Consider the following 21,691-nt stretch of genomic DNA (forward strand, 5'->3'; position numbering starts at 1 on the left):
CTAGACCTAATTTCCAGATGTAAGTTCCTTTTCCTTTCATCCTATGAAATTAAAGTTACTACTTCTGAGGTCAGATTTTCAAATTAAACTAATTCAAAAATTAAAAATAGTTTAAACTGCACACAAACTGTACGGACATCCTGTATGATAATCTTCTCAGGAGTACTTAACTTTTTAAAATAATTTATGAAAGTAGTATATGTTCATTCTTTAGGGGAGTTTGCTCCATTTCACAGAGTTAGTCACTATTAATATTTAGGTGTATTTCCATTATGTCTTTTATCTCCAAATACTGCATACATGTGTGTGTGTTGTACGTATTTGTGAGCCTGATGCTTTCACTGAACACAAAAATGTAAGCATTTTATCAAAACCTTTCCAAAACCCAACTATGATACCATTTTTGGGGGAAGATAACATCATGTTTTATAAAACTACAGCAGAACCTCCATAGTTGAATGCCTCCCTACATTGACGACCTTAAGTTGACCTAATTTTCATAGACCAGACATGAACCACAAGTACATATCAGTACAGTGGGCCTAGTTCCTTATGTTGACCACCTCCATATGTTGACCAGTTTGTTATAGTCCCTTGGGTGGTCAGTCAACTTACAAAGGTTCTACTATATTCCCCTCGAAGCATCTTCACAGATAACCTGGCTCACCCAAATTCATCTCCAATTAAACATATATAAGAGTGTTTTTTTTTAGCAAAAAGCTTCCATGTGCCATTTCAACTCCAATTATTTCCACTATCATCACCACCACATCTCTTTCAGAGCACTCTTCTGTATGCCAAGTAATATAATTTATGAAATCAGAGATGCACTATATCTAACCCTGCTTGCTTTAACTTTTTAATGGGGGAGAGTGGGAAGAAGAAAAAGAGGGGAGAAGGAGATAAAGAACTAGAGAGAAAATATGAGTAGCACAACAAAATTAAACATTTGAAACCCTGACTTACCAGTAGGGCATAAAAATTGTACCTACAGAAGGATTATTCTTTTTCCTTCCTTACATTTAAAAAAAAAGTATCGCCCTGGCTTCTCTGAAAACACCTTAAAATCATATAATCTCTTACCAGTGCCAACACATTTAGAAATTCTCTTGTGTCAAAATGTAGTAAAGTCCGAACATAAGGATAGACCTCTTCCTCTGGTGAAGCTTCTGCTGAATGCAGGCGAATTAGAAATTCAAAAACCTGCAAATTGGAAAAAAAATGTTGATTATTTTCTCATCTTACAAAGTATCTTGCTGAAGAAATGATTTCTATTTGGATAAAATAAAGGCAGGTTGAGTTCAGTTTGAATCGCAACTGTTGAATTCCAACTCTTAAATCTGCTCTCACCTAAAATTACTGACTTCAGTGATAGTATAATGCCCTCTCCTGTAATAGGTGACAGCTTCTGACCCAGGCATGATCCTCTATAGTAGTTTGTCTTCAGTACATTTTAGGAGGTAGAGACAGTAAAAATGCTATGAAAATAATACCAACCTGATTTTTAACCAAGGGAACAAGATCTTCAGGGATGTCACCCAGGGGATAAGCACGACCTGCTAGACAACAGCTATTTGAGAATAGAAAGAATGAGAACAGATTTGGTGACAAGTGAGTAACACAGTGTTCTTCAAACTTGAGAAACCAGTTTGATTTTTAAGCTGACTTAGCTTCTGTCTTAAGTTCCAAACCAGATCAAGATGACACCCAGTTCAAAAAAAGTGGGCAAGAGAAATGGTGGCGAAGTATCATGTCTTGTGACTGAGTAGGAACTTTCATTTTTTTATGCTTCCTGAGAAAAACTCATGCCGCCCTAAAGGGGCAGGAAGGACAGACTAAAGGTCTCATACCTAGCATCTAGAAAAAAACTAAGGGCAACATTAAACTATGATTTACTTGTTATAAGCTTGATGTTCTCAGTTACTTTTGTTTTCTCTTTTTGGAGACTCTGTCACCCAGGTTAGACTGCAGTAATGTCATTGTAGCTCACTGTAATCTCAAACTCCTGGGCTCAAGCAATCCTACAGGTGTGTGGCACCATGCCTGGCTAATTTTTCTATTTCAGTTACTTTTAAACCAGTGGCTCTAAGGATAGTGATTAAAGATGGGGAAAGAGCCAGGCTAGTAAACATCTGCAAAATGTCTTCAAAAGGATAAGCCTTCATGGACAATTAGAATCTGAAGAGAAATTCACGCTACAGTTTTACTTCCAAATCAGACCTTCTTTAGGGCTAAAGGCTTGCCTTCTGCACTGAATTTTATAAACATCTTCTAAACATTTACTTTCAACATACCCATCTCTTCTGAATATGTCTTCTTTTTTTCTATCCTTTTGAGGGGGGTAAATTGTAAGCCTTTTTGAACTAGTCATCAATTTTCAGTGTTAGATTAACACTGATCAACTGTGTTGATTAACAACTGGATGCCAGCATATTCTGGATTTAAAGTAAAGATGATAAAGCACTGGGTAAATGCTACATACATTTTCCTACACTAAATAACCAAGGTGCCAAATTACTTATTAACTCTCAAAGTTAACTGATGCTCAATAGAAGCTAAAATGATGTTCTGGCAAGTTCTGTCATCCTACCTTCTTGGCAACCAACCATCTATCCAAAAGTTCTATCAAGACTTAATTCTGAGCCTGCATACTCTATCAGAATGGAGTCTGGTCCAGGAGTCAGGAGATAAACATTCCAATTTTATCTTTGTCACTAACTTCTTTGTGATTTAAACAAATTTATTGCTCTTATAGATAAAATAGATGTTACACATATCCCACAGAGTTGTCAGCAGTAAAAGTAAAATACATTAGGGCTTCTCACCCTCAGCCCTACTGATGTGGTAGGTCAGATAATTCTTTGCTGTGGGGCCTCATCTGTTCATTGCAGGGTGCTCAGCATCATCCTTCACCTCTACCCAAGACATAACAGTAGCATCTCTACTCTATCCCAGTTGTAACAACCAAAAATGGCTCTGGACATTATGAAAAATCTCCAAGGGGAAGGGGACAAAATCACCTAGGGTGGAGAATCACTGCTCTACATAAAAGAATTCTGAAAAATGAAAAGCACTATATAGATAACAGTATCTCTAAAAACATAAGGGAAAAATATAGAGGGAACATACACATAGATAAATAATGAATACATTTTACCTGATATATACAAGAAGTTTGTTTCCCATAACAACCTGTTCATCTAAAAGAGAAAGAAAAGTATCTTCAGTAATTATTTCAAAATCTTTTCAGAAATATAATATTTATATGGAATCAAAAAATAAAATGTCATTTAAAGTGAGGTAAATACATTCCCAAATAACAGAAAATTGAGATAAGACCACTTTAGCTATTACTTTTTGAATTGCCATTAAATTTTTTTCACGGAAACAAAATCAATGTAAGTCATTAAAGGATTCATGAAGGAACAGATCTGATGGGGATCTATGAATTGTTGGCCTATACACTAACTGGGGACCAGTGAAGGCATACAATAGGCAATGAATTGATGAACTGTAGACCACAACCAATTAATTAAAATGAAGCCATAACTCATTTGTGACCTGGATTTTTACCAGCTACAGTGCTCTACGGCTGAGAAGGCCATTGTTCCCAAATGTTGAAAGTAACAGACCTGCACTAAATGATGTTTAAGGCCCTTTCTATTCTAAATTATGTAAAAAACATAAAGTTTTTCAAGACAGTATATAATTGGCAATAAGGATAGACATATATATATATCAATGTAACAGAATAGAGAGCAGAGAAACAGATTCATACTTAATGTGGTTGGTCAACTGACTTTTGACAAAGGTGTCAAAATAGTTCAATGACGATAAACAATACAACAAAGAACAGGAATAGGAACTCTTATGAGAATAACTGAACGCTGCATAGAAAAAAAATCCTTGAACTTTACCTTGTCATATACAAATATTAACTCAAGATAAATTATAGTTCTAAATACAAGTGCTAAAACTATTAAATTTCTTGAAGAAAATATGTCTTTATGACATTGAATTGGACAATGATTTCTGAAACAGAACCCCAAAAGCTGACACTACAAAAAAGTGATAATAATAAGATGGACTTCACAAAGATTAAAAACATTTTGTCTTTGAAAAACATGGTTGAAGCCAATATATAAACAACTACAAGCCCACATGAAAGAAAAACACTGGTCCAGTGAGGAGGAGGGGGAGGAAGGAGAGTAATTGGTGAGATCTCATCTAATGTGCACAATGTGAGGGTGTTCAGCACACCCCCTGCTTGACTACAACTTTAACTTAGAAATGAAAACAATGTAAGCTAAATATTTGAACCCTCATATCATTTATGAGAAATTAAAAAAACAAAAAACATGGTTAAGAAAACTAAAAAGGAAACTATGGACTGGAAAAAAATTTTTGCAAAATATATATTGAAAAAGGTGCTTCCATCCAGACTATATTAAAAATTCTTAGTCTTTGCTGACCAGCTGCAGGGGCTCATGCCTGTAATCCTAGCACTCTGGGAGGCTGAGGTAGGGGTGGATTTCTTGAGCTCAGGAGTTGGAGACCAGCCTGAGCAAGAGTGAGACCCTCATACTTTCAAGACTTGGAAAAAATGATTCTGTGTTTTGTATGGAACTAGAAAACACCCCATATAGCTAAGGCAGTTCTTAGTAATAAAAACAAAGCTGGGGGCATCGGCATACCTGATTTTAGGCTAGACTACAAGGCCATAGTAGTCAAAACAGCATGGTACTGGCACAAAAACAGAGACATAGATATTTGGAATCGAATAGAAAACCAGGAAATGAAACTAACATCTTACAACCACCTAATCTTCAATAAACCAAACAAGAACATACACTGAGGGGAAGAATCCCTGTTCAATAAATGGTGCTGGGAGAACCGGATATCCACATGTAAAAGACTGAAACTGGACCCACACCTTTCCCCACTCACAAAAATTGATTCAAGATGGATAAAGGATTTAAATTTAAGGCATGGAATAATAAGAATCCTCAAACAAAGCATAGGAAAAACAATGGAAAATATTGGCCTGGGGAAAGACTTCATGAAGAAGACTGCCATGGCAACTGCAACAACAACAAAAATAAACAAATGGACTTAATTAAACTGAAAAGCTTCTGTACAGCTAGGGAGACAACAACCAAAGCATATGTGTACATATACCACAGCTTGTTAATCCATTCCTGGGTTGGTGGGCATTTAGGCTGTTTCCACATTTTGGCAATTGTAAATTGAGCTGCAATAAACAGTCTAGTACAAGTGTCCTACACAATGGGAAAGGATATTTGCACATTTTGAATCAGACAAAAGCTTGATAACTAGGATATATAGAAAACTCAAACTAATTCACATGAAAAAAGCCAACAATCCCATATATCAATGGGCAAGAGACATGAATAGAACCTTCTTTAAAGAAGACAGACGAATGGCTAACAAACATATGAAAAATGTTCATCATCCCTATCTATTAGAGAAATGCAAATCAAAACCACCCTGAGATACCATCTAACCCCAGTAAGAATGGCCCACATCACAAAATCTCAAAACCGCAGATGCTGGAGTGGATGTGGAAAGAAGGGAACACTTTTACAATGCTGGTGGGACTGCAAACTAGTACCTTTTTGGAAGGAAGTATGGAGAAACCTCAAAGCATCCTGCAATCCCATTACTGGGCATCTACCCAGAAGGAAAAAAATCCTTTTATCATAAGGACACTTGTACTAGACTGTTTATTGCAGCTCAATTTACAATCGCCAAAATGTGGAAACAGCCTAAATGCCCACCAACCCAGGAATGGATTAACAAGCTGTGGTATATGTATACCATGGAATACTACTCAGCCATTAAAAAAAATGGAGACTTTACATCCTTCGTATTAACCTGGATGGACGTGGAAGACATTATTCTTAGTAAAGCATCACAAGAATGGAGAAGCATGAATCCTATGTACTCAATTTTGATATAAGGACAATTAATGACAATTAAGGTCACGGTGGGGGTGGGGGGAAAGGGAGAGCGGAGAGAGAAAGAGGGAGGGAAGGGTGAGGAAAGGAAGAGTAGAGAGAGGGAAGGAGGGAGGGGGGTGGGGCCTTGGTGTGCGTCACACTTTTTGGGGGCAAGACAGGATTGCAAGAGGGACTTTCCCTAACAAATGCAATCAGTGTAACCTGGTTTATTATACCCTCAATGAATCCCCAACAATTAAAAAAAAAAAAGAAAACTCAAATTAATCCACATGAAAAAAGCCAACAATCCCATATATCAATGGGGAAGAGAGATGGATAGAACCTTCTCTAAAGAAGACAGACAAATGGCTAGCAAGCACATGAAAAAATGCTCATTGTCCCTAATTATAGAGAAATGTAAATCAAAACCACCCTGAGATATCATTTAATCCCAATAAGAATGGTCCACATCACAAATGCTGGTGTGCATGTGGAGACAAAGAAACACTTTTACACTGCTGATGGGACTGCAAACTAATACAACCTTTTTGGAAGGAAGTATGAAAAACTTCAAAGAACTCAAGCTAGACCTCCCATTTGATCCTGCAATCCCATTACTGGGCATCTACCCAGAAGGAAAAATATCCTTTTATCATAAGGACACTTGTACTAGACTGTTTATCAAAGCTCAATTTACAATTGCTTAGTAAAACATCACAAGACTGAAGAAGCATGAATCCTATGTATTCAAATTTTAAGAAGACATGGTGGGGCTGGGATGGGGGAAGGAGAGCAGAGAAAGAGAGAAGGGAGGGGTAGGAACAAGAAGAGGGAAGGAGAGAGGGGGGTGAGGTCTTTTGGGGGAAAGGCACAATTGTAAGAGGGACTTTACCTAACAAATGCAATCGGTGTAACCTGGTTTCTTGTACCTTCAATGAATTCCCAACAATAAAAAAAAAGGAGTAAGACCCTGTTTCTAAAACTAGCTGGATGTTGTAGCAGGCACCTGTAGTCCCAATTACTCAGGAGGCTGAGGCAAGAGTATCATTTGAGCCCAAGTGTTTGAGGTTGCTGTGAGATATGTCACCAGAGCACTCTATCAGGGGTGACAAAGTGAAACTCTGTCTGAGGGGGGAGCACTTTAGGCTCTGGTGGGGAGTTGGCTCATTCAGAACTCTTACAATTCAATAAGATGAAGACAACCCTCAGCCCCTCCCTACTAAGAAAAAAAGGGCTAAAGATTTAAATAGAAAAATCACAAAACCAGATGATGTGTGACTAGCCAATAAGCACATGAAAAAATGATCAATATCACAAATTATCAGGAAAATCAAAATCAAAATCTCAATGAAATAACATACATCATTGTTGAATATCAGTAAAGACACCTTTGAAGCGCTCCCCTTGGGAAACTATTCACCAACGCCAATGTCTACTCCATCCTCCAAAGACATTTTGTAACTCTTTTCCCAGAATGCCCATCAGACCTGTCATCATATTACCCTAGAATCCTGAACATCATCTATATGTCTTCCTTTCAATATTTCTTTCCTCTTTCGGTAAAGAAAAAAGTCACTGGGGGCCAAATCAGGTGAGCAGGGCAAGTGTCCCAATATACTTATTTGTTTACTGGGCAAAAACTCCTTCACAGATGGTTTCATCTGAGCTGGTGCATAATCATGATGCAAGAGCCATGAGTCGTTGCCCAAGATTTTCAGTTAAGATTTTGCTAAGTGTTTCTCTATTGATGTTTACTTGGTCTGCTATGATTCTCATAGTTAGCTGACAATTTTGACAAATAATTCAACAAATTTTTGCAACATTTTCTTCAGTTCTCCTAGTTACTGGCTGCCATGACATCTCTTCATCTGTGACACTTTTTCTCCCCTCAGACAAACATTTAATCCATTCGTACACTGCTGTTTTCTTCATGGTATTATCCCCATAAACGTAGACTAACATCTCCCTGATTTCACTTCCACTCTTGCAAACTTTAACAAGAAATTTATGAATTTTTGTTGCTCTAATTCACAATGGCACAAAAAAACACACAACAATAATGAAGGCCACGCAGCAAGACAACACCACACATTGACATGAACACATCTGTGAGATACCAAGGTTATGAAACCTTACTGAGTTGTTTGTACAATGCTGTCAAATGTAAGCTCACAGTGGCAGGTTCACAAACTTGATTGTTAGACCTCCTACATTTACCATATAATCCAACCACTTCAATCCTAGGAATTTTCCCAAGAGAAATGAACATATAAGCCCATACAGAAACTTATTCAAAAATAAGTGTGATCATTGGGGTGAAGGGCAACATGAGGAATACTTGTGGCAATGAAACTGTTCTGTATCTTGACTTTATTAATATGAATATATACTTGTGATGTTGTCTTTTAGTTCTGCAAGATGTTAGTTATCACTGCGGAAACAGAGTGAACCTACAATTATCTCAAAATGTTAAATTAAAAAAAAAAAACTTGTTCACAAATGTTCACTGCTATAACAAATGTTATAGCAGTATTATTCATAGTAGTTTCAAACTGAAGGCAACTCAAACGTCCACTTACTGGTGAAAGAATAAACAAATTGTGGTATATTCAATTCATGGAATACAATTCAGCAGTAAAAGGAAACAAAATAATTAATACATACAACAACATGGATGAATCTTACAAAATAAAGGAAAGAAACCATCAAAGATTGCAGACTATATACAGTAGAACCTCTGTCATTTGACCACTCAAGGGACTATAATAAATTGGCCAACATACAGAGGAGGTCAACATAAGGAACTAGGCCTACTGTACGGATATGTACATGTACTTTACTTTCTTCTGCAGCATTTATTAGAGACTATCATACAAAATCAAAACACAGTAAAATCATACATACAGTGTCATACAAAATCAATACATTCTATTTTCCTATGGTTTAATCATTCTTTCTAAAGAAAGAGTCAATCTTGGTATGCTGCTGCTTCTTTTTTTTTTTTTTTTTTTTTTGGAGACAGAGTCTCACTTTGTCACCCTGGGTAGAGTACCATGGTTTCATAGCTTATAGCAACCTCAAACTCTTGGGCTCAAGTGATCCTCTTGCTTCAGCCTCCCCAGTAGCTGGGACTACAGCTACCCAGTACAGCCACAATGCGTACCTATTTTTAAGCAGGGGGCCTCACCCTTGCTCAGGCTGGTCCCAAACTCCTGAGCTCAAGCAATCTACCTGCCTTGGTCTCTCAGAATGCTAGGATTACAGGCATGAGCCACTGTGCCCAGCCCTTGTTTCTTACTCTTATTACAAACATTGAGGGAGGAAAGCACTCTCAACACTCAGCATACCTGGCATTTTTCCAAAGCAAATGACTTCAACCGCATTATCAGATGCCTAACATCCTCTTCTTTTGGAGTCGCTAAAGTTTCTATGTCATCTTTACTTGTTTCTTCCACCTCATCAGCTGCTTCACGCACTTTTATGTTGGTCTATATTTCAGTCAATATTGCTTAGAAAATTGCTTCGGGGTCAGGCTCATTATAGGTTGTCATGTCATCATCCATTGTAACAAAACCCTCAAAACCTACTCCTTCAAATACTGCCATGGGAGATGGCTTGTCTGATGGGGCCAAAACATCGTGCTCTTGGGTTGTGATAAATCCAACTTTCTTGAATCATCTGTGTATTATTTCTCAGCAAACTTTATTCTAAACAGAACTGATCCAGAGGGCAGCATCCAGAGTGTTAACCTGATGTAGCAGATGAAGTTGCTTCCCAGAGGCAGACCACTGTGTTTAGTAATGACCCACTGGAGGAGCTGAGCTTGGTAGTATATTTTAAATGTTTTGATGATGGCTTGGTCAAAAAGTTGGACCACTGAATGCTTGGAAATCTGCCAGCCCAAATTCCTGTGAGAATTTTTTAGCAACTTCCTGGATCACTAGCTGGGAGATCTGGGCATTAACTACCTTCATGTAGATTTGCTGACTTCATTGAGGGAAGTTTTCTTCCTTTTCAACTATAGGTGTACACTTTCCTTACCACATCTCTTGAAGTACTCATGTTTACATTTTTTGGATGTTGCTAACTGTGCTCTTACTAATGCCAAAATGTTTTGCCATCTTTCTTTGGCTAATACTTTCCAGAAAATGTAGAAGATCAACCTTTTCCTTCAACATCAGCTCTTTGAGTTCTTCCCTTTGGGCCAACACATCTCAATTAACACTAAAATTTTTCAGTAATTGTAGAGTACACCTACAATTTAGACCTGTCTTTCATGTTGAAAAAATCTTCCACGAGTGGTGCCTGTGGCTCAAGGAGTAGGGTGCTGGTCCCATATGCCAGAGGTGGTGGGTTCAAACCCAGCCCCAGCCAAAAACCACAAAAAAAAAAAAAAGAAAAGAAAACATCTTCCACACCTCGTGATAAACAATAAGATGTTTAGATTGCTACCCAACAAGCAGCAATAATAAAACATTAAAAAAAGAACTTATACTAAAGAAAAAGTAGTACAACTAAGAGGCAAAGCCCATACCTTCTACCCCTTGGTATAGAGTAGACTCAATGATCAAGTTACAGAGGGCAAATTAATATTACGCGACACAGTCTAAGTGGTTAAGATACAACTTACAGAAAGTGGTCAAAATATAGAAGTCAGTCTTCCACTGAGTACATGTGGTACATGTCCAGTCTATAAAAATTATGTCAACTTAAGGAGGTGGTCAATGTAGGGAGGTGGTATACTATAATTCCCTTTACATAGAGTGTACTGACGGGGAGTCAATCAGTGATTGCCTATAGAAGCGGTATGGGGAGAAGATCAGGTACAAAGGGCAGGAGGGAATGTTGTCTTTCATATGAGGAACTTGCACAGCTTGATTTCAGTGGTGGTTACGTGATTACATATGATCATCAAAATTCACATTGCACATATATAACTAATGCATTTTATAACATTTAAGTAATACTTTAAAATACAAAAAAGGGAAAAAAGTAAGGTTTAGAAAATTATTACCTGTTAGCGTTTTTCCTGCATTTAGGGGAGGAGCAATGACTCTGAAAAGTTTCTGCATTAAAACAGGAAAATCATTACCATTATATAAAAGAACATTTTTTAAAAGATAATCAAGAATTATATAGTCTCTGATGGAATTAATCATTTGGTGTTGAGATTAAATATAAAAACTTTCAATGTGTACATAAAATGTTTAGAAATAGTCATTGTCATATTCTTCAATGAAAGAAACCATTTAATAAATAACCAGTTACATAAAGGTCTTTGTTGAGTTATAATTTCTGATATGAAGATTCTTAAGTTCTTAAAAGAGCGTTATTCTCAAAAAATAGTAAGCAAGTGAAAGGATGACTATGCCATCAAAGAGATCATGACAATTACATTGGAAACATCTGAACAAAGAACTGCCACAGAAAGAAACATTAGCTAACCTTAAACAGAGCCTCCCAAAAATATAGCTGCCATTGATCTCACCTTTCTCAGAGCGAATTTCCTGTTAAGGAGTGTAAATTCAGCTCTCCATTAGCATCAAAAAGCCCAAAAGAACCTCCCATACTGGCCCACTGAAGACCTATCTCCACCCTCCAATTTGTTAAGCTGCTATTTAAACCTTCACCTCTGGCTGCTCAGCAGAGCTACTCAATACTGAGTCCTCCTACACACTCAGGAATAAACCTTATCTTTTCTCCTTATAATCTGTAAATCTTCCTGCCCCATGCCCCCACATCTGAACACAGGCATCACTTTTACCTCAAAAATAGCCAAAACTAGAACTAATGAAAAGATTTCAGAGGTTATAGTAGTCATATCAAAGTGATGAGTATGGGGATGGAATCCTCATGACCCTGACCAGAGTACAGCCATCTTTGGAGGACAGCTAGTGAGAGAAAGCAGGCCAGAAACCAAACTGCATGGTCACAGCAACCCCATCCCCACATTCCTGGAATGCTTCAAGGCCATGTTCCTAGGAAACACCAGAACAAGCAATCTCCTACCCTGGTCCTGGCTGACACTAGAGATAACGCCCTGGTGAAAGATTAGCAATTTTATGGAAGGGAATAATTCTAAGATTGGTCCTGGACACAGCATCATTCACTCTGCAGAAAAAAGATGACTTCCCTCATTCTCTAACTACACTAATAAAAGCCTCTGGAAACTCTAAGAGCAAGGTGACTCTTGGTCAGAGTCCACACTTTTCTTTTCTAATAAGCTTTTCCTTGATCCCTGGACTCTCCTTCTTGTGGACCCTCACTTGGACTCTACCCCTAAACCTCTCAATGACACTCTTTCATTCTTAAAAATCTAGAAAATTTAAAAAGGCAGGTCATTTCTTAATTCAGAACTCTTTGAGTATTAAGATAGTTAAACTTTAAACTCTGAAAAGTGATTTCCTCACAGAGATTTATAAAAGAGTAATCACAGGATACATCTCACCTCCCAGGCTAACATCTCCAAGTGAATGTTTAATAGCAAGTACTAAGCTCCTGCTCAAAGCCATTAAACATAAAACCAATTCTGAATACAAACAAGCCAACCTCAATAGCCCAGTATTACATGCGACAGGTACAGGTATAAATGTAAACCAGATTGTGAAGACTAAAAAACAGCAAAAATTTCAAAAACACCATAATGAAAGTACAGCAATCCTTTCTATCAACATAAAATGCATCAAAATAGAATCTGTTTTTGAGAGATTGTTTTGAGAGAAACAAGAAACTGCATTAATTCTTCTCAACTATGGCTTAGTTGTGGCACAGAGAACATTTCTGCATGCAGAGAGGTACTGGACCTTCCTGAGGAAGCAGCTGACCAGTCTTTCCCAGGCAAGTGCTGGTCCTTGGTGAGAAAGCAGCTGAGAGGTATTCAAGGGTAAAAAATACTTACCTGACATATAGACAATCAGGGCCCAAACCAGGGGGAGTGGGTGGGGTACTAATTTTAGAAACTGACCAAGAGAAGAGAGGTGCAAGCCAAACTGAACAGTTATGAATTAGAGGGATACTTACCCTATCAGGCTTAATGTCCTTAAAGAAACCTGAACTATCACAGAACGACTGCTGACTTCCTAATACTGAAGATAATTCTGGAGGACAATCAATTTACAAAAGGCTGACTGGGTACTTTCAGCATCTGCCTGGTTTGAGGCACATTAATCACTGTAGTAAATAAAGCATTGGGCTAGGAGGACACCACATGTGTCTGCAAACTATTATCCAAAATTCTATCCTCAAATTTAGGATAAATAGCAAGATGGATATGAGATTTGGTTTTTCCAAAAATAAGCCCAAATGCTTTTTAGATTCTCTTGGTATAGAGAATAAAAAATTATCATGAATGCTAAAAAACTGTGAATTGGGAAAAGTTAAAAGCTAACAATTACCACATTATGGCCTCCTCCCATTTTCAGGCCCTTTCTTCAGCTGAGTAGTATCTGTAATATTACTCAACAGTCCATTTATTACATAAAATAATTAGATGTAATACATTTCCTACACCTTTTGTAAAAGTTACCATAGTATCTAAAATTCTTAGGAGAAAAAAATGTAAAGTTTAAAAAGCAAGCATAACTTTAAATTTTATCTATTGTTCCCTGGTATTTAAATACCTACTTACATAAATAAGAAAGAAAACAATAGCAGAAGATGTGAAATTAAAAAATACTTTAAAATCTCAAGCGAGGGAGGACGCTATCTACAGGCACTCAGAACGGGGCAGCGTTTGACATACTGTCACAGGCTTTCCTACAAAACAGCCTCTAACAAAACTAGGGTGTCCCAAACCTCTGGTAATAGATTTGTTTACCTTTATACCAAGAAGGTTGGGAAAGCACCAAAATCTGCAAGTGGCGTGTGCCCAGGCAGACTTCAAGGGGTTCACACTACAAGACCTAAAGTTCTTATGAAGTTGTCTTAAAAAAAAAAAAAAAGTCGGGCGGCGCCTGTGGCTCAGTCGGTAAGGCGCCGGCCCCAATATACCGAGGGTGACGGGTTCAAACCCGGCCCCGGCCAAACTGCAACCAAAAAATAGCCGGGCGTTGTGGCGGGCGCCTGTAGTCCCAGCTACTCAGGAGGCTGAGGCAAGAGAATTGCTTAAGCCCAGGAGCTGGAGGTTGCTGTGAGCTGTGTGAGGCCACGGCACTCTACCGAGGGCCATAAAGTGAGACTCTGTCTCTACAAAAAAAAAAAAAGTCAGCGGGGCCTATGGAGTTACACATGTGCTAAATGCATTCATGACAGGATCAAGTGTGCTTTCCTTATTGAGGAACAGAAAATCGGTGTGAAAGTGTTGAAGGCACAAGCACAGAGTCACAAAGCTAAATAGGAAAATGAAGAGTTTTTGAGTTAAAAAATTAAAAGGCTTAAAATAAAATCCCAAGTGGGCAGCATGTGTGGCTCAAAGGAGTGGGGCGCCAGCCCCATATGCTGGAGGTGGCAGGTTCAAACCCAGCCCTGGCGAAAAACTGCAAAAAAAAAAAAAAAAAAAAAAAATCCCAACCTAAAACAGGCAAAACTCTAACAAATTTATAAGAAATTTTAAACTGATTGGATGAACAGAGAAACTAATTATAGCAAAAGAAGAATAGGGGAAAAATTAATAGATAATGTTAAATATGTGTCCAAGTTAGAAAGTATCTTACCTCCATTGGACTAATAAATTCATTCATGCCTCTGTTGTAGACATAAATCATACCATCATATAAACGATTTTCCCAACACATGAGAACTACCTATAAAAAGGAAAAGCCACTTGATTCATACAATGTAATAAGTCTTACCAATTATTTTTCTTAAGCTTTAGTAATGAAGATGATCTTGAATTCTCTTCCCTAATTTCTCTTATTTCTTCTCTGATAAAAATCAAAATTGAAGTACTCAAACACAGTGTCAGGGTAAGATTCAATAGGTTGTAGGCTCAATACTACTTCAGTATATAACAGCAACTTTTAAACATCTTCCAATGTCCAATTTAGCTTCTTTTCTATCTTCTTCTTTTCAACATTCATTTTACCTTTGGTCAATAGTTCTACAAACATTTATTGAACATCCATATTCAGGCCCTCTCCCAGCACTGGGAATAAAGGGATGGATAAGACAAATTCAGACCTAGTCCCTAACCCTTGGAGAACTTACATTCATCTTGAATATTCACCAAATGAAGGGAGAGGCACAAAACGGTGCGTGAGTTCAGAATTTGGAAAGACACTCAATGACACAAAAACTTCATTTACAAAGGCGATAAGTGCTGCAAACCTAACTTGATCTGGAGTATTCACAAAATCATCCCTGAGGGAGCAACATTTAAACTAAGACCTAAAGCATGGACAGGTCAGAGCCAAAAGCAGAAGTGGAAACTAGGGATTCTGCAGGCTATGAGTATGAGGGTGAAAGTGAGCTTTAAGTGTTTAAGGATGGAAAGAAATCAATTTGAGAAAATATTTAAGAATAGTACTAGATATGACCTGGCATACAGAACACTATCTGTTCTGTCCATATGAGAGCTATATCACACTACAGAGTGGCCAGAGGGCCAAAGGAGAACAGAAGTCAGCAAAAGAAAATAATAAGAAGCCAGAGAGGTAAAAGATAAAATGGAAGCAATGTCTTGGGAGAGTCTTTCTAGAGAAGGCATGTTCTGGGACCTCTTCTCTCCTCTCTCTGCCAGTGCCATAATCATGTCTTTCTTCAGTGATTACCAACACACTTATAGCTAACCCCTAAACTCCCTTCCAACCACTTACTTATACCTTCACTACATGAAACTAACTCAAAATAAAATGGCAAACTAGAATTCCTGATTTCTGTCTTTCAAACGTAGACCTGCCTTTTCTTAAATCTTTCTTAAAAGAATCACTATCCACCCTGTTTCTCAAACTAAAAAAAATACACATCATCTTTAACTTCTCTCACACCAACCTCACATACAATCCATCAGCAATTGAATTCTATCTACAAAACATCCAAAATCAGGCCATCTCTCTCTCTCTCTATCTCACTGCTACTGTCACTGGCGGGAATCATCTCCTGGACCAGCCTCGTACCTAGTCTCTTTGGTCCCTCTGTCGTTGACCCCCATCCTTCATTCTGCTGCCCCTAAAGCAAACCAGAATGTTCTTGCTTAAACTTTCTAATGATTTTTCATAGTACTTTCACTTACATGGAAAATTTTGTATCTTGTCCTGAAGATCCACTTCTCTCTTACACCACGCCCCAAATCTGCTTGCCTTTTTCCTGTTACTTGCATGCCCATCGCGTAACTCTTTTTTACACATTAGCTCTTGCTTTTACCTACAACAATCTTCTCTTCCAAGATCTTTGCATTACCAATCCCTTCATGTCATTCCAATTCCAATACTCAATGTTCCCTCCACAGAAAGGCTTTGTATAATTAGGCAATCGAAGGCAGCCTCTCATTCTCCACCATATTGCCCTGTTTGACTTGAACCTCACATTTGTTTTTGGATTCTTTTCTGGTTTGTTTACATTTATCTGTTTGCTGTCAAACTTTTTTGCCTAAATTTGAGCATTAAGAGAAGCCTTGTTCACCCAGGACACTGAAACATCTTTAAAGCCTGAGACTGAATAAAGGATCTTGAATCAATAAACAAATTCTGCTAAAAGAATAAAGATCAAAATAAACACACCGAAATGGGCATAAATGTATTTATGATCTATGTACAAAAGACTTTTATAAAAAAATAAAAAGAAAAGAAAAAAAAGAATAAAGATCAAAATAAAAATGTAATTTGATGTAGAGTCCATTGCTGATTCTAGCAAACATAAGATTGAAGAATTATTAGAACGTGAAAAAATAAAAGTATCAATCAAGACAATGCTCTCAAGAAATCTGGCTTTGACAGGGAGGAGTGAGACGGGGCAATGACCTTACAGAGAGGGGGAGAAGGACTGATAGAGAGATGTGAGAAACCGAGGGGAGGACTTTTTAATCATTGTTTTAACAGAAAAAAGGACTAGAGCAGTGGTTCTCAACTTTCCTAATGCCGTGATGTATTTTCATTGTTAGAAAGGGTTTGCGACCCACAGGTTGAGAACCACTGAACTAGAGCATATTTACATGGTGTTAGAGAAAATCTGAAAATGTTGGAAAGAGAAGACATTAAAAACTTATCCTATAGATGATGGGTAAGTAAAGCTAGATCAATAACAAAATCAAATCTTTGGACCTACTGTCAGACTTTGATGACTATTAAAAGCTTCTAAAAAATAATGACCATTTTTCCAAACTCTTCATTTCTATGTGATTTTGTACATTTTTGGCCTAAGGCCTTTGTAAGTCACCCACATTCAAGCTCAACAGGGTTTAGCACCTTTGCTGATTATTAGGACTAACGTGAAATTAAAGAATTATGAAATGCCTTAGGCCAATATAGGTACTACTCCTCAATTAAGGACTGAAACTTTTTGTGGGGACTGTAGACAAACTGGAGGTATTTTATAAAAAGTCCTATAATTTGCCTTCTATTCCACGTTCTATTGAAATACTCAACTCTGGACATATATACTAGCTCTTATTTAAAAAAATGGCATCATACTCTTTCAAGGTATATTGTATTATTCATGTGAAAGTACCCATAGATGAAATTCACTTGCTGAATGAAATCTGTATTAGTAAACAAACATAATGATGAAGAAGGATCAGTCAATGAGAATCTATTGAGCAACTACTAAATGCAAACTCTATGCGAAGAGCTCTAGGGAATGTTAAAGAAATAGAAGACAAGCTTCCTGGCTTATAGGCCTTTATAATCTAGCTTTCACTTAGGTAAACTTCTAAGAAATATATTGATAAATTATAAGCTTATAAATACATCTTACCAAAAGTGCTCAATAAATAATTAGAATTTTTAGAAAGCATAGTGAGGCCTGATCAACCAGGTAAATATAATCAATAAAGAAATAATGTTTATCTTATAAGTTAGTAGACTGTCAATAAACTCACCTGCTGAATATCTAGGCTGGTAATATCCATATGTACAATAAGGGCTTCCACATTTTCCATTAACTTCTTATCTTGGAAATGAACAAGCAAGTCTTTCATTACCTGGGGTGTGATACCCATCAATTTATCACTTAAAATATATGGCTCAAGGCACTCCAAAAACACTCCTTTGGCCACTGAATTTTCACTTAATTTGTCATACATCTGGCTAAATAAGAGATCCCTATAACAGAAAGGGAAAAAGTACTTTTAAGAACATTTCAAGTATCCATTAAATTCAGTCTGCTAAATGTATCTCTCATCCTTTCCCTATTTCAACTTATTTGAGGGTTTACTAAAAACAGTAACAATATTTGCCAGAGCTTTATATTACAAAAACCTTTTACATATATTGTTTCAATTAATCTTCCTAATACTTCTTTTACAAATAAATAAGCTAAATTGTTTGTTAAAAGTTATACAGTGAACAAATAAGAGTCAGGATTTGAACCCAGCCTTCTGGCCTAAATCCTGTGCTCAGTCTATTATGGCATACTGCTTCTTAAACACTGACCTGGCAGCAGGTCACAGGATAACATAATAAAGTAGAAACAAATATCACAAAGGACCACCCATAATTTATTCTTTCCCTCTTCTTGGTATCTAAATATTCCTAGCTGACCTGAAGACCAATATGGTTCTTTACCTAACTCTAAACTTTTGCTTCATAAAAGGTTTGAGTAGTGATTATCGGGGGGCAGGGGAAATGTTCAATATTTAAAATATATACCTAGAAACAATTTCATTACAGAAACAAAAATTATTCTAAATGTCAACACTCTCAACAAGTTTTATTTATTTCATATTACTTACGTAAAAAATCCACAAATAATTTGAGTTATACTCAGCACAGATACAATTCTGAATTCTATTTTCACACAGTATTATATGATAAGTATTATTCAAAGTTACTATATACTCTTTAAAATTACTATTTTCTCTAATTTACGATACTTCAATATGTTGAAATATCAGAATTTACTTAACTATCCTTGTAAAATGTCAGATATATCACTTATTTCCACACTGAGTGATGCTGCAATGAACATCTACATATACATCCTTTCTCATTGCAGGAGCTTAATCCCTTAGTTGTTTGACTTTTAGAACTTTATCATAAGTGAAAAGATAAGAAAAATTTTCTGGCACTTGAATATATTACTAAATTATCTTCAGAAAGCATTACAGCACCAATTTATATTGCCACTGGCAATGTATAAACATACCAGTTTCACCAATTTTAAGTTTGTTGATCTCCCTCTAATAATTTAGTAAGTACAAATTCAACAACATAATTGTTTTCAATTCTTTTGATGACTGGCAAAATTGAATACAGGCAGTTCCTGCTTACAAACAAGATAGGTTCCATAGGTTTGTTCTTGAGTTGAATCTGTATGTAAATTGGAAAAAGTGCATTTACCTATTACCTGTAATAGCCTCCATTCGTAAGTGCAAGCTGTATGTCAGTCAGATATCTGTAACTCAGGACTTACTGCAATAGCCTCCATAAGCACGAGCTGTATGTAAGTTGGATGTTTATAACTCAGGGACTGTTCGCATTTGCCATGTTTCCATTTATAAATTATATTGCCTTCTATCATTCATTTCTTTCTTCTTTCCGGTTTTTAAATACAAAAGCTGTGTTAATTTTTTGCCCAGTAAGATTTTTTTTTTTTTGCTAAATGTATTGTTTTTTTATTGTATGTCATGTCAATTATACAAAGTGGTAGACAGTGTGGTCTTTTATAACAAGTTCCACACAAAGGTCACAGAAGTTCTTGAAAGGAGTGGGATGGGGTTTGTGCCTCGTCTGAAGTCCTGGAACCGGACAGGTGTAAAACAGACCCACTACAATTGCACTAGAACCACACGTCACTTTTCAGTAAACGACATTTGCAATATCCTGGGGAAAATCCATATCCAGTTTTTTCCTCAAATGCGCAAATGTAATTTTGCATCACTTTCCCTTCCACTTCGTATTTTTCAGAGTATTTTTTGTGTTAATTTCATTTCAATCAATAGTTTATCATATTTTTATGATTACTAATTATTAGCCAAGCAAAAATAACCAATGTTAATGAAGTTTTACTTCATGAAAGGAAAGTAAGGGTAACAATACACACTATTTGGGTAAGGGGCACACTTATAACTTTGACTCAAACTATACAAAAGTAATTCATGTGGCCAGGCGCGGTGGCTCATGCCTGTAATCTTAGCACTCTGGGCAGCAGAGGCCCAAGAGCTGGAGGTTGCTGTGAGCTATGACGCCACAGCACCCTACCCAGGGTGACAGCCTGAGGCTCTGTCTCGAAAAAAGAAAAAGTAATTCACGTAACCAAAACATCTGTACCCCGGTAATATGTGTATTTTTAAAAAATTTTTTTAAAGTAAAAGTATCAAAATAACTCTAATGAATTGGAAAAAATGTCATATTTGCTAGCCTTTGCACATTGTAATGTGGTGTTAAAAATAACATGCTCAGGAAGATAATTACATATTTTAGTTCAGTATAGAAGGCCTTGGTGAGGAAAATTAAAGAGAGCAAAAAAATTCAGTAAACAGAGCATGAAAGTTGGCAAACAAGCCACTCCAGTGACAAAGAGCAGCAGGCAATGCCAGTAAGATTCTTGGCAAAACTACACATTTCTTTCTGAATCAATCAGAAACTATAACAAAGAAGCAAGAAAAATAAGTAACAGCAACTCCTATTTGCATCTCTACCTTAAAACATAAATAAAATAAAATTCCATGACATGTTCTCATTATTCTGGGAGAATATTTATTAGAGCATCAAGAGATGGGGAGAAAGAAAAGTATACTAAAAAAAAATGTTTAGCTTTTATGTTTCTTTCTGTATTTAGGCCCTATTCTCCAGCGTGCTGACTTCTTTTCTACAAGGGCTGACTTCAGAATTACTGTTTACCATTTCAAGCTCAGCCTCCCTATGGCCAGTATATCAGAAAATCCATCATGAATAATGAAAGGCCAAAAGAGATCTTTCCATAAACTTACTTTATAGTAATACATTAAAGATAATTTTGGAGTTTATCATTTATAACTTCAAATAGAGAAAAGTGGTTAAATTCACTTTGTAAATTATCAATTTTATAATTTTTTAAAAGATGAAGAACTGCTCTGATGGTGAGATAAATCTAAATTCATAACTGTCTGAAGGGAGCAAGGGCATCAATCCTAAAACTTGCCTATCTATACTAAATATATAACCAGAACCAAATAAATAAACTCCCACTAAATGTAAGTGGGAGTCAATAAACCCAAAGTTGACTTGGGTTAGTCTCCTTATTTCTAAAAGTAGAAACAAAATGTAAATGAACTTTGTAACAAATTATATTCAAAATACTCTCTTTTCTGTGAGTATCAGTTTTAGATCAGATCACAATCTTCACAGTTTGTGAAGATTTCCTTTAAAAAGGCATGGCTTAATGGTGCTGATGGCTACACAACTCTGCATATACTAAAACATACTAAATTGTATACTTTAAAAGGGTAAATTTTGGAGCAGTGCCTGTGGCTCAAGGAGTAGAACGCCAGCCCCATATACCAGAGATGGAGGGTTTAAACCTGGCCCTGCCCCCCCCCCAAAAAAGGGTAAATTTTATTGTATATGAATTACATCTCAGTATAACTGTTATGAAATTAACAGGGCATGATACCCTAGCTTGGTTGGGTATTTAAAATTTTAACATGCAAATGGTTGTCT

General features: G+C 36.8%; 1 protein-coding gene across 1 annotated transcript in view; it reads right to left on the reverse strand.

Moving 5' to 3' along the window:
* Nucleotides 1-21,691, reverse strand: part of VPS8 (VPS8 subunit of CORVET complex) — a 329,884-nt gene that overhangs the window by 188,947 nt on the left and 119,246 nt on the right. Inside the window, exons 23-28 of the mRNA XM_053565122.1 lie at nt 17,932-18,154; nt 14,612-14,701; nt 10,975-11,026; nt 3,158-3,200; nt 1,498-1,570; nt 1,084-1,203 (exon numbers count right to left, since the gene is read on the reverse strand). Coding sequence (XP_053421097.1) covers nt 1,084-1,203; nt 1,498-1,570; nt 3,158-3,200; nt 10,975-11,026; nt 14,612-14,701; nt 17,932-18,154 — 601 coding nt within the window. The remainder of the gene's footprint in view (nt 1-1,083; nt 1,204-1,497; nt 1,571-3,157; nt 3,201-10,974; nt 11,027-14,611; nt 14,702-17,931; nt 18,155-21,691) is intronic.

Source organism: Nycticebus coucang, chromosome 16 (genome assembly GCF_027406575.1).
Source record: "Nycticebus coucang isolate mNycCou1 chromosome 16, mNycCou1.pri, whole genome shotgun sequence".
NCBI lineage: Eukaryota > Metazoa > Chordata > Mammalia > Primates > Lorisidae > Nycticebus > Nycticebus coucang.